Source organism: Chiroxiphia lanceolata, chromosome 6, assembly GCF_009829145.1.
Source record: "Chiroxiphia lanceolata isolate bChiLan1 chromosome 6, bChiLan1.pri, whole genome shotgun sequence".
In the NCBI taxonomy this organism is placed as follows: Eukaryota; Metazoa; Chordata; class Aves; order Passeriformes; family Pipridae; genus Chiroxiphia; species Chiroxiphia lanceolata.
This window is the reverse complement of record NC_045642.1, coordinates 25,153,749-25,168,083: the sequence shown is the minus strand read 5'-3', so window position 1 is coordinate 25,168,083 and position 14,335 is coordinate 25,153,749. Positions and strand designations below refer to the sequence as shown.

The 14,335-nt window shown below is 40.1% G+C and overlaps 1 protein-coding gene across 2 annotated transcripts in view; it reads right to left on the bottom strand.

Moving 5' to 3' along the window:
* Positions 1-14,335, bottom strand: part of AMBRA1 (autophagy and beclin 1 regulator 1) — a 133,498-nt gene that overhangs the window by 46,641 nt on the left and 72,522 nt on the right. For both annotated transcript variants that reach the window (XM_032690564.1, XM_032690565.1), the window contains one exon: positions 8,054-8,164. In XM_032690564.1, the coding sequence (XP_032546455.1) occupies positions 8,054-8,164 (111 nt within the window). The remainder of the gene's footprint in view (positions 1-8,053; positions 8,165-14,335) is intronic.

Below are 14,335 nucleotides of genomic sequence, written 5' to 3'. Positions count from 1 at the left end.
TTTACTTTAATGCCTGATGTTGTGCTGCTGGGTGACCCCGTACAAATTTGTACGTACCCTTTGTACCTTGCATAGGCAGACTACAAGCTCTTTGGGCTACTGAATCTTACTGTGCCTGTGTGTCATTCCTAGTATAATGAAGTTCCAAGGCCTTTTAGCACCATCTTCACCAACAGTTCAGTGGTGCCTTGGTAAGACATGGCTGGAGTTATGTTCACTCCCTCAGCCTAACCTAAATGCACTCCAGTTTTTCACTAAAACAGCTCCGATTATTCCAGGAGGTTTGAAGCTGAAACTGCATACGCTGTTTTGGGGATGGGGAAATTTCGGATTGTAGTATCTTCAAACTCAAGGGGATAGAAATAAAAAAAAAACAAAACAAAAAACCACCATTTGCAATATGGAAAGTTTGCATGCTAGAAGACTGAACACCCCATCTCCCATGCTTGAAGCTATAGCATCATGCAAAACACTGTCAATTTCTACAGTCCAGAAATGATCTTCTAAACAACCAGACTACGCCTAGCCCAGAAGTGGCTTTGATATGTTCAGCTAAAACTGCAAACGAGTTTATGAAGGCAATTCTTGGTCTAGATTCCTTATTAGCTTAACAAAATAACAGTGCCAAGAATGCTTTGTGCATATTTCTGAAAGTCCAAACTTCTAAATTAAATTAAGGCCGTAACTCAATACTTGAACAAACCTTACCCTTTGTTTCCAACACATGTGTGGAAGAAAGCTACATCAGGGAACTACTATGACTGAAAAAACTCCTCACAGTTGCCTGGGTCACTTTTAAGCCAGAACAGTTTCCCAACCCGGTACGCCACATGGCCACATAGATGTTTGCAGCAGCAGCAAAGGTAGTCATGAGAGGGAAGCAGACAGGACTGCCTCTTCTGATTTAAAACACTTGCTGAACATCAGCTTTAATTCTTCTGGTCTCAAAGACATTTTTCCTGGGAACTGCTCTCCTCTGTGGTTGAGTATCAAATTCTACTGTTCCATTTAAGAAACTCTGATGAAAAAGAAGATGAGGATAAAAAGTGGACTATGTAATTACATTCAGTACCAAACCACCTACACCTGTACTCTAAATTTATTCAACCAATTTTTCAGTCTCAAACTGAAATTACTGCTAAACCCAGTAATTTTCAGCCTAGTATAAACAGAAAAGTGTTGAACGCAAAAAGGTAAATAATGGTAGTCACTGTCAATGCTGCAATACCAGTATCTAAAATACACATGGCCCTTAAAGAACAGATGGTTCAAAAGATGACAAAATTCTGGAGTGCTTCGTCTGAACCTAACTGAACAGAAAGACAAGAGAATAAAGATTAAAGACTATACTGCCTAATTTTAGAAAAAAGTAGAATTAAAATGTGCCCTTTTTTGAAATCTAGGCTTCATTTAAGTACTCATTATGTCACCAGAAAAGAAGATGGGCATCAAGACAAGAGCTGCAGTATATGCTGTGAACTAGCTAAAGGATGCATGACAATGGGTTCCACTATTGTAATCCCAATCAAACTGGGAGGATTCCTGGTGAGTTCTTCAGTGACTCATTTCAAAACCAGTCCTTTTTATTAGCTTTATCAATGGGCTAGGCGCACAGTGGAACTGGCTGATGAATTCTCTTGATAAAGTTGGGTAATTTCATTAACAGAGCATTATCAGGCCACACAGTGAACCAAAGTACACAGAGACATAACAGAAGTGAAATGAAAGAATTATAGAGTGTGTTGACATTTATAAATTTCTGTTTTACCTGGGAACTTCAGTCAAAAACAAGAGAGAATCAACTTTGGTAATCACAGTAAAGACTGAGCCATTCACTCAGTATAACACTGAAAGTTATTAACTGCAATCCTTAACTGCACCAGGGAGCACACTTTCAGCAGAAATATCAGTGCTGATACAAAACCATGTGCTAAGACCACATACAGGATACTGGGTACAGTTTGGGACAGCCACATTCAAGAAAGATACAACCCTAAATGGTAACATGTTCATCAAAGAAGATGACTGGGGAAAATGAAACATTATTTTATGTTTAAACAAATACATAAAACCCCCAAACAAATAAATATGTAACAAAACAGAATTGTATATAGTATTTACAAAAAATAACAGAAAAAAAGTGTCAGAAAAATATCACTTCTCTTTACAAATAATGCTGACAAGTAAGAGAGTAAAAGAAGCCATTGAGTTTGGAAATTGGGTTTCAAGCAGAATAGCAAGATTCTAGAATAGTCTTTCAACAGAAGTGAAAGGAGCCAAGAATTTAACCAATAATAAGATAGAATATTAGGAACTACAGGATGTGCTTGCCTAAGACAGCAGAGAGAGAAACTACTTGGCTAAGGGTGTCCTTTCTCAATTCCTTTGTAGTTGTACTCTAATCAGCTGTGACCTAAAGAAATGGGGAAAAAAAGAGCAGGGGTGGTGGTGGGGAATGAGAACACATTGAAAAGGTGAGTACTGGGACTCTCCCAGTCACACCTGAGTTAACTACTTAAAAGAGAGCCAAGCAAGAAAACAAGCAAAATAACGCACAACATATGGAGAGCATTTGCCAGAGATACAACTACAAAAAACACTCTCACCACCAACCCTGCAAAAAACTTTGATTATTAGAAAATATAGTCCAGTCCCTTTTTGTGGGTCTAAGAATTGTTCTCTCTTATTCCTATTCTGCATCTGCCTAAGTTTGCTCTGCATCTCTGGACTCATGATGCAGTTCCCTGAGGTAGCCACAGTTTCTCTATAATGTTAACTACTGTCAGTTGCTTCTCAATATTAGAAGCAATAAAACTGTATACCTGCTTCCTCAGATCAAAGGTATGGGTCTCATTTAATCATACGATGGTTTGAGTTGGAGTGGACCTTAAAGATCATCTAGTTTCAAATCCTCTGCCATGGGCAGGGACACCCTCCACTAGATCAGGCTGCTCAGGGCCCCATCCCACATGGCCTTTAATGCTTCCAGGGATGGGGCATCTACAACTTCTCTGGGCATCCTGTTTCAGTGTCTCATCACCCTCCGAGTAAAGAATTTCCTTTTAACATCCAACCTAAATCTCCCTTCTTTTAGTTCAAAACCATTCTCCCTTGTCCTATCATTACCTACTCATGTAAAAAGTCTCTCTCCATTCTTTTTTTCAAAGCTCCCTGCAAGTACTGAAAGGCTCCGCAGAGCCTTTTCTTCTCTAGCCTGAACAACGCCAATTCTCTCAGCCTGTCTTCATAGGAAAGAGGCTCCAGCCTTCTAATCATCTTTGTGGCCTTCCTCTGGACTTGCTCCAACAGGCCTAGAGACAGGTCCTAACAGGATCTATTTATCCCAGGGACCCTTCTGTACCAATGAACACCTGGTGCTTTTCAAAGAGGCGCACAGGCAATGTTTCTTCCTTGTTTCTGTAACAGTTGAAAAATCACAGTCTATAAGAATCCATGTCTCTTCTCAGTTTTTAAAGACTATTTTTTTTAATCTAATGCAAACTTGGACATTCCTAAGAGAAGAATCCCACATCTTCATTTTTGCAAGATAAGAAATGTTTGTATTTCTTCTGTACTATTTACAGATTCAGGGACACTGACATGTCCTGTACATATCCTTGCAGTTCCATGGCTAATTTTTTCCTTTCCAAGTCTCTAATCCTCTTCCTCATCTAGCATTTACTATATGTCTTTGTAAAACAATGCTGAATTTCGATCGCCAGTCACCAAGAGTCTATTTATCATATAACACAGTTTGTGAGTTCTCCTGCCACAAGTGAACCATCTTTTCCCCTTGATGTGTGCCTGGAACATAAATATCACAGATGCAAGTTGCGCTTAACCAGAAAGTGCCATTTATTTCAGTCTTTCAATATTCGATTCACACTGGCATTATGGTTCTTTGCTCTTCTCTCATTTACAAAGGATGAGAGACTGAGGTAGCACACTTAGAACCAAAAGAGCCTACTGTGCCAGCAGAAAAAGTCTAAATGTGAGAAGTGGTGATCTCAGCAAGGTTTCATTCTAAGGAACAGCATCTAAGAGGTTTTCAAGACATGGGAAAGATAAGATACCCATGCATTTGACAAAGCCAGAAGCTTTTTGATTTCCTTGAACCTGAGGCCTTATCTATGAAAATGAAACCAATAGAGATTATTTTAGGGGGAAATAGTTGCTATTTTTGGAAAACTGCTTACAACAAGGCTGCCCTTTCATCCTTTGTTTTCTTTTGTCATTAGTCCAGCCACAGAGCTGACAGAACATATCAAAAGAAACATCAGAGAACAAATTAGTCAAGCTGTTGTGCCAACTTGGAGTGCTCACACCTACAGCATTAATTCCACTTGAAGCTGGGGAAGGCCTGGAATGCCAGCAGCAACAGCACTTTTTGCCAAAGGAAAACTGTGCTGGGCCCACCATCCGCTCCTCACCACCATTGTGGATAGCACTTTCTTCACAGCTGTTCCTATTTAAGAAATTGTTTAGCATGCCTTTTTTTTCCTTCTATTAAGTTATTCTGCATTCCACTGTGGATCAGTAAGTATTGATCAAACCACACTCCTCGAGTCCCAACAGTGTTAGAACAGGACAAGTTCCTGATGCATGACTAAATATGGAAGAACAAGACTAGTTCAGCCACAGTGGCTAGAAATTGAAATAATGAGCAGCAAGTAGCATGAGAAAAACTATAATCGAAAGCTATAAACAAGAGAAAAAACCTTCATGTATTTTACCAATAGGAAGGCTATACTCTACACTGTTTTCAATACTTAGCTGCAGGAATTCTAAGGATATGCAACATTTACTAGAAGAATATTAAATAAATGCAGAGATAGCATTGTCTCTGCTGTCAAATTATTTCTCCACCCTAATGCTGATATGACTGACAATTATAATTTAAGACTGGGTAATGTTTATTTCAGAGCTATTAGAAGCAAAACTAGCAAAAGGAGAGAAGAAATCTGAAGCCATCTTTTTCCATTTTGCAATTAATAGAGAAAGACAGGGGAGAGACTAAAATCCCACAAGTCCCTGCAAAGCCATTTTCCCAAGACTGCTGGGGTCCACTTTTGCATTCTTGCTGGACTGAGCATCAGTGAGGTTGCCGCTGCAGAACCACATCCTGAGCCTGGGGCTCCCAAGAGTGCTGGGGCCCAGACACTGAGATCACAGGACTGCATTTATCACAGTGCTGTCACTTACTCAGATGTATCTGCTTTAGAGGAAAACATCCTACTTCCAAGCTATCTTTTCTTTGTTTAATTGTAACAGGAAGAAGAGCTGCTTAAAGATAGAGGTTGGCCACAAAGTAATCTTTTTGATGGAGAGTGGAGCTGGCAGGCAGTCCCGAACTCCAGCTGCATCATTTCATCTGCCTGAACTCCCAAACCACTTGTAGCTCCAGTCAGTCCTAGGACATGCAACAGCCCCCTCTGTGTAAGCAGATTCCCTCACAGAACTACCTCTGATTTATAGGAAACAATGGGGGGGAAAAAAGGAGATACTGAGGTCACACGCTTTACTTGGCAAATAGTTTATTTCCAATATCATGAAGAATCAGGAAAAAACTCCTTCAACCCATCTCTCTGTTAATATATATTTAACTTCACAGTATCTTTAATTTATGTCCCTTGGCAAACTTGCAGCTTGCTTTTGTTCTGTGGCTAGGCAAGCTTGGCAAATACCTGGTTTAGGATGAGCACAGCTGCTACATCTTCATACAACCCTACTAGACCTTGGCAGAAGGAGATAAGGCCAACTAGTCTAGATATGCCAGAATTGGACTCAGCACACAAACAGAAAGAAGTAAAGTAAAACTGAGTATCTCCAAATGGTAATAAGACAAGATGGACAAGCCAAGTACTATGTAGCACAATGTGGAGAGTCAGAAAGGCTGGGGACGGACTTGTAGCAGAAGTGTGGCCTATAAGAAAGGCACAACAACAACAGAAACCATACCCAGCTAACTGGAAACTATTTCAGAATAAAAGCATCCTGGTTGGGGAGAGGGAAAAGATTGAAATATTGATGTATTGAGCAGCAGATGGTGCTTAATTTCTACGGGATTCTATAAATTATAAACAAACATCTTATGCTTGCCTTTTTTTTTTTTTTTCTAATTAGCAGCTGCCTCCTCAACAGCCAGATGAGGCCAAAAAATAAGCTATGAGCAGCTGAAGCACTCTTCAACTGCTTTAGAACTTGCAGAGAAGTCCCAAAGGATTTAAGTTGCTTCCCCCTCTGACTTCATCTTTATTCTGTTCCAGAGTCTTGCAGGACCACTGAAAGTATTGCCATGTGGCAAAACTTTGCCTTGAGCACTGATGCCCGCAAGCAGCCGAGAGGAAACATGGTCAGGACAGGTGACTTAAACTGTTCACAGGGATCTTCCAGCCATAGAGCATCATGCCCAGTGTATAAACTAAGGGAGTTGGCCGGGAGTGACCAATCACTGTTCGGGGATTGGATGGGCATCGGTCAGCAGGTCGTAATTGTCCTATTCATCACTTAGTTTTCTTGGGTTTTATTCTTAAACCCTTCCCCCGTCCCCTCTTTCTCTCTCTCTCCCCTCCCCCTCCTTTTCATTACTATTTTTGCTATTGTTATTGTTAACTTTATTTCAATTATTAAACTATTCTTATTTCAAACCATGAATTTTATCTTTTTCTGATTGTCCTCCCTATCCTGGAGGAGCGGGAAGAAGTGAACAAGTGGCTGCCTGGTATTAAACCATGACAGCCAGACTGGCTGGAGCTTTGACTAACCTGATCTGTTGAAAGATGTTCCTGCTCACAACAGGGGAGGTGAAGAAGATGATTTCTAAAACTCCATTCCAGACCAAACCATTCTTTGATCTGTGATTTCAATTCTCTGCATCTCTGCTACTTCAGTGTCAACCACATGTGATCCTTTTGTGAGTCCTTTCAGCAACAGGACACTACCCCACAGAGACCTCTGTAGTCAGATATGTAATTTCTGGAAATGTAGAACCGACAGGGTTGGAACTGGGAGAGTTTTCTTAATTCATTTCAATGGCTATCTGCGAAAGCAGAAGTCTTTCTGAAAAAAGAATCCCTGTTCTCCCTAAAAAAGTCAGCCCTCAAAGCAGAACCTAATCTGCTTTTGCTGAGAAGTCAAGCAATGAATTTCACATATGCACAGATATGGCTCAAGCTAAAAATCACTGTACAAAGAAACATTCATGAATATCTACCTCCTAGCTTCATCCCAGGCTGCCACAAACATTTCTGCAGCTGTGTAAGCAAGCTATATCAGGATACCATTCTGGATTAAAATAGCCTTTCTAGTCAAGTTAGTTTTAGCCCTGAAAATGTCATTCTTTGATCAGCTGACCACAACCACCAAATATGCTTGTGCCTGTGTAAGGAAGTCTCTTCCAATGCAAGAGCTAGCTTATGCCATGGAACACATGTAAAACTATGGTCTATGGGAAAGACAAAATAAATAAGATCAGTAATAATGCTTATATTCCTGACTCAGGAGCAACTTTCACCTGAGAAATGGGGCAAATCACTGTTTTTGCAAATGGCTAGAAGGTACATCTACTTCCCAAGGCTTCCAGTACTGGTGAGCAACAGACCAGGGTCCTGATTCCCACAATGTATTGCAGCACTTTAATCCACACTAATGTCAATAACTTAAGAGAAATCAGACCCAGTTCATTAGCAGGTTATAATTTAAAGGTATAAAGACAGTATTTCTCTAGGAACTTTTTAAGTAAGAGAATGAAGAGATTGGAAACAGAATTCTAAGAGAATGGTATATGCTCACAAAAATGCTCACAGAAAAGTGCCCCATTTATACATGGATTTGCTGATAGCAAGAATACACAAGTTAGACAGAGCAGGAACAGCTCTGCAAGCTTTAAGTCAACTTTCTCAAAAGACTAAGCATTTTATAGTTCCAAATGCAACATGACAATCGAGTAATCCAAGGCCTGCAAAATACAGCTGCCTTTGAAATATCCTAGAGTTTATGGTAGCTCTGGTTGGTACAGACTTAAAAGATGGTACCAGTGCTGTTTCTAGCTTACCATTGCTGATTTCAGGCAGATCAAATTTAGTGAAGTCCCACCACTGGAGTCGGTAGGTGGTGTTGGCAATGTTGCTGGCCACAGCTGATTGTCCATCCCCAATCACAGCACCTACAGAAAAGGGGGAAATAATTAGCAATTTAACCTCTATGAGATTATCCAGAAAAAAAGCTGGGGAGACAAAACCATAGAAAACCTTTCAAAATCCAATACTCAAAACTCTAGATTCTTAAAAAACCTTATTTACAGAAATGGCAACATGTTCCCAATAAGCCACAGAACACAGGAAATTAACAGGAAAGCATCTCCCTGCAACACATTTCTGACAGAAAATAAAGTTGATAAGAGGTAAGACTTGCCCAGATACATAAGGCAGAAATCCTAATCAATTCATTTGGTGCAAATGCATTCTTACTTATCAATACTAGTGAAGCTGTATTTTCACAGACCAAAAATCTTTTAGTATAGCTATGAAGGCAGATCAGAATACATACCGATGAAAAGCATTGCCTTGGCAAATTACACACATTTGTGGACATAATCATTGCTACTACTGTAAACTTCACTCAGAAGATACAGGTTGCCTACAGAATTTGCCACATAGTAAGGTGTTGTTACAAAAAATTGGCAAGGAAGACCTATGAGCTGGCCCTTTGCTGCTCTAGGCAGTCCAACCTACAGCAGGCAAGGGCTGCTCTGACTCTAGGCAAGTGACATGACCCTTGCTAACCATCCACGGATTTGGACAATAGCCCAAAGCAGAAGGCAAAGCAGAATACCTCAGAAACATCACAAAGAACCTAATTTTCCAGGCAGAAAGCAAACAGTCACTGGTAACTCAAGTGAGTATACATTTGAGAAAGCTTGGATGCATTAAATGTGATTCCTAGGGAGACAAATGGTGAGGAGAAACAGTTTTAGATGACAGTACCACAGTCAAAAATCTCATGCTATTTGCAGTCTCTAGGGCCTTCCTATCTGCAGCCCTTGTACTTCACAAATGCTGGCACCCAGAGAAACTCAAGGTAATAGAATTTGGTAAGGGAGAGCAAAACAAGATCATCCCCAAGCACAAAGGACTAAAAGCAAAGCCTCTAGAGTCTGTGCAATCTGGATTTCAGTACTCAAGGGCTGCTCTTCTGCTATCTTGCCTCCAGCCCTCATGTGGAGAACAGAAAACAAGTAGTGGGATTTGCTGCAGAGAAACAGTAACTAATATCACCAACAAGACAGCAACTGAGTGAGGCAAGGAAAATGCTCTGCAGAGACAGGCAACAGGAATTCTACTCTGGGAACATAATTCCAGAATATTGATCTTATTACAGTTACTACAAGGTTACATCACCTCTTATGCAATGAGTATAACCTTTGTAGGTTATACAAACTGGATATATATATAAAATATAAACTAGAGAAGAACATACCCTAGGAGAATAACTGTGCTCTCCCTCTGCATCACCGAAGCCTGACAACATCACTTAACTGCTCCACAAAGAGCAAATTCATCTAGCTCATACAACTGCTGCACCTACTGCTACAAATATCATAAAAAAAAGGAGTTGGCAAACAGTTTTGAATTTTCTTCCATGAAGATTCTGATCTTGTCATCCCTTTGCCTGTAACCTTCAGGTTAGTTATGGTGTTTATTTAAACCTCTTCACCTCCAAAGGCAGTCACATTATACACAGAGAAGCTAACAATGGAAAAACGCAGTACCGCCCCACCTACAGGACAGTCCCACACAAATTTCAGAGCCAGCAAAGGCTACCAATTAATGCTAATGCTCCAAGTAACAGATATCTTTACCAAAGGGTAAAGGGAACACAGGGAACGTAGAATGAAAGGTGCATGTTCAGAAGGATTTGACCCATTTCTCAAAAGCTCCAAACCAGTGTACCTAACACTAACCACAAATCCATGATCTACACGCTTTTATTAAGTAATTATCTCTACTTATACTAATTATGCAATTGAGCAGTGCAATTATTAAATTATATCTATATACATATAACATTTGTTATATGTATAGTGAAGTGAAGTAACATTTGTATCACAAACCCTGCCAGATACCTCCCACATACATGCATACACTATCCTGCAGTAAAGATGATTAAAAGCATGCAAACATTTCAGACAATCAACCTATGGAGAAAAATACCCCTCAGCACAGAACTATGCTATCCTAACCTGTATTGTTCTCTTTGGTTGACAGGGAGACCATTTGAGATCATGGGTGGAAAACTTAAGAAATTTAAAATCCTCACTACAGAGCTTTTGTTCACCATGCAGCATGAGAACTCATTCTCAGCTGGCTTTGCCCAGTCAGGGTTTCAGCCTGGATCAGAGCAGAAGGTGTTGTTGCCTCTCAAGTTGCAGTGTATGTAATCTAGAGGAAAACAACACACTTCATCTTCTTAAATGTGGGCAGCAACAGATCAGCTCTTACAAGCAGCTGTTCTCACCAACCACCTGACACTCCTGCTTCCTGGGTCTTCCACTGTTCGATGGGATCACAAGTGACTGCAGTGGGTACCCAAGGGTCTCGGGCTTGTCATCCTCATGAACAGAACGACCTTTTACTGCGGAGATGATGTAGATTTCAAAATGCTGAAATCCAAAGCAAAGGCCAATTGAAATGCAGTGAACGTAGGTTTGATTGGCAGTTTTCCTGCGTCTGTCTATCACTGCGTAATAAACACTGGGTGATGGCAGAAATGAAGACAAATGCTTTCAGCAGCCCCCCTCTTCCCCCCACCACCCCAATCTCCATCCACCCCCGCTCAGCACATGACAAAAGAGTTTAAAGAGTGGGGGGAAAAAAGTCTTAACAAAGACTTAAAAAAAAATCCTCAAATCTTTTCTTATAGGCCACCTACACGTGACAGATATTTATCCATCAGTCTCAATCTCCTCAGAGGATCCAACGTATCTTGGCATATGGAGAAATGAACCTTTGCCAGTCAACTATTGCTCATTTATGAATCAAGTCATGCAAACCAACGTCTGAGTTTAGACTGAAAGGGAAATAAGGGGTCCAAAACCACTTTCCATATCACTCCAGAACTCCCTCAGTGAAAAGCAGGGTAACGCTGGACTACTATCAAACACTCAGAAGAACTAATACTCCAGAGCTACACACAAACTTTAGGGTACAAGTTTTGAGAACATGAAACATCTCTATATTATGGGAATTTCTTTCCCATGTATTTAACAGAAACCAGAGCTCAAATTTTTTCTAGACTAGATCCTTTACTCTTAAGTTTTTAGTGTCTGGCAGATTCCCCCATAGTAAGTGAAAAAAATACTAAGATGCTTACAGATAAGCTTGAGGAAGCTGAAGAATCCCCTTACCTAATTTGCGACTCAGTCTGAGGCAGTGATTAGGCCCTGGTATAAAATTCCCCCTAGATTAGTACTTGCATCTCTAAGCATGAGTATCTTTGAAAAGTAATTACCTTTTTATGAAACCACTTGTAACTGTAGCTCATACTGTGGTTATCTTGTACTTGCAGAAAAGATCTATCACAGTTGAAGAGTTTTACATGTACTAGTTCTAGAGTTACTGTAAACCAGGCTCCAGGAAGTCCAAAACACAAGACAAATCTATTTGACAAACCAAGGATAAGGCTCTTTGCTGCAAGAATACACCAGATTTTTCTCAACCAGTTCTGAAGCAATTTGAATTCAGCCAAAATGATTATTGGTCTCTGAAGCCTAGGAGATGCAACAGGTTCTTACACATCTCCAACTGTGAAGTATTTTATGGGGCAACCTGGTTTGGGGAACTGCCTTTGATCACAGTAAATACATTAAATATGAATTTGACAAGTCTCAGTAAATCTCTATTCCAGGCTACCATGAAGACACAGCCTTTGAAGTGGCCAAGGTAACTAAAACTGGGCTAATGCTGTAGAAACAGTATGCATAGCAACCTGGTATTTTCAACAATTTATTTTGCTTGTTCTTCAGTGTACTAGCAAGTTGTAAATAGGAAGCGGGTAAAATTATTTTCATGAATGGATGCACAAAATGTTATTAAGAGTAGTTTGGCATATACTAAGCACTAAAGGGATTTTAAGATTCAATGTTAACTGAGAAAGCCTCTAAGAGATTTATGCCCTTTGAAGACTGAACCCTCAAAAAGCTATTATTTTTCTTTACTGCACATGTATAAAATAAGAATAAATGTAATTTCCCATTAGTGTTCATTCCTACCAGAAAATTTCCTTTTAAAAGGGGCAATACTTAGCATGCAGAGTTCCACAGTACTGTCAGCTATGGGAATTTGAGCAGGCCTCAGCTGCTAAGTAAAGATGACTGTCCTAATAGGAGCCGAGTCCAGTGCCCAAGGGCTCCACTCACATTGTGAACAATGCAAACATCATATGGAAAAGGGAATTTTTCAGCCACAAGTTTCAGACTTCAAAAGGAAATCACTTTATTTGTAAGGAACACAAACAAAAAATGAACACGTGCTCTGCCCAAAGCCCCCATCTCCAGTACCGTCAGGATGGCTCCTTGACATCTTCCTATATTTCTTTGTCTGATCATCTAACAATTAATATAGAAATGCATTTAGTAAGCATTTCTCTTTGATGGGAGGATCCAGTTTTCCCTCAGGGAAACTAGAAGACATTACAGTCCTTTTGAAATGCATCTCTTCTTATCTGAATTGTTTGCACCTCACCAAGCAAACTGGTAATTTCAGGCTTCTCTGTTGTTGTTCACTGGATAGAGATCCCCTGCTCATGTCACCCAGCTACACATAGAAGTTGGAAAATCAGATATGCAACAGCATGGTGAATTTCCAGAACCAGCAAGAATTGAGCTAGTAATATTCACACAGAACCTCGCAGATGAGGAAAACCCTGGACTTGACGGAAAATAAGGTATCTTATCATAGCCTTTGCATGTACACATTGGAGCAAACAAATGTCACTGTTCAGGAAGCCATCACCCTACTCAGGGTGACCAATAAAGAACAAGCAGTTTTAATTTCCTTGCTGTAGCTACATCAAGCCTCTCAGCTTCTGTTAGCAACAGATCAGGGTCTAAGTCTCCAACCTGCCAAGAACTTTCTCCAGCCATCCAATATCAGATATACACTGCCGAACAGAAAAAATTCCAACCAAATAAACTGTAAGGAATTCACAGAATCACAGAATTCCTTCCTTCTACCTCCCAAATCACCACCAATCATCACCTCAAGTACAGTCATACCACAATGAAAGTCTACAGCATTTAAGACAATTTTTGCACACTATTTATCTGTAAGAATCATAATCTCTCACGCCATTAAAAAAACCCCACAAACAAACAGCAACAAAACACACAGAGAAATACTATCGGAACCATGGGCATACCTCAGTGTCTTACTCCTCACCTCAATGATGAGTTAAGAGAAAATAACTGCTCAACAACTGCTAGAAAGGAGAAGGGATGAACTGGAAGTGAGAGCTTGACTTCGGCAACCGAATACAAAGTTAACAGTCATATGTTATTAATGATATGTAATTATTTAGCTTACGCATGGTTTGTAAGTTCGTTCTTGCAGGGTAGTAAGTACAATTCAAAAGAAAACTGAAAATTCTGCTCGCAAAAGAAGCAGAGTTGCAAGCCTTAGTGGTGCTCTTACATTTGTACAACTCAAATGAAACCGTTAAATGCTATTTTCTTCTTTATAAGAAAATCTTCATGAATAAGGACTGTTTAAGATCAGACGTTTGCTTTCTCATTTGTCATTTATGATGCTCTTAGTTGCAGTCAATCTGAAGTTCCATGCAAAGGCTCCACTACACTGATTGTTTTACACTAAGTAACAGCATGCATGCATAGACCTTTAAAAGAGAAAAACCCCCACTTGTTTAGGGACCAACATGAAACTCATGTAAATCTGATGGTGCGTAGAGTACTGGAATGGCATGTTAAGAGATGGAAGTGTTCCATGAAGCACTCGGGTGGAAATAAATGTCATCAGGCTACACAGCCAAGGGAAATCTTCCTACAAATTGAGGTGCTGTATCACCGAAAGAGCTCGACAGGAAAAGGTTATGGAAACAGAAAGAAACATCTGTTACCCATGGCTAAAACAATTTGCAAGTTGTCTGAGAAGTGGGTGGTCAAACAAGCTTTCTCTTTTTTCATTTAGGCCCCTTGCTGGGAAAGGTAGTCAAGGCTGGAGTCTTTTATCAGCTAACTGCTGGAGCTGTTAAAGGAAGTTTCTGCAGACATTATCGCTTGTTTTGAGATCCTTTCCTTATTTCCATGTGATAGCGGCATGTG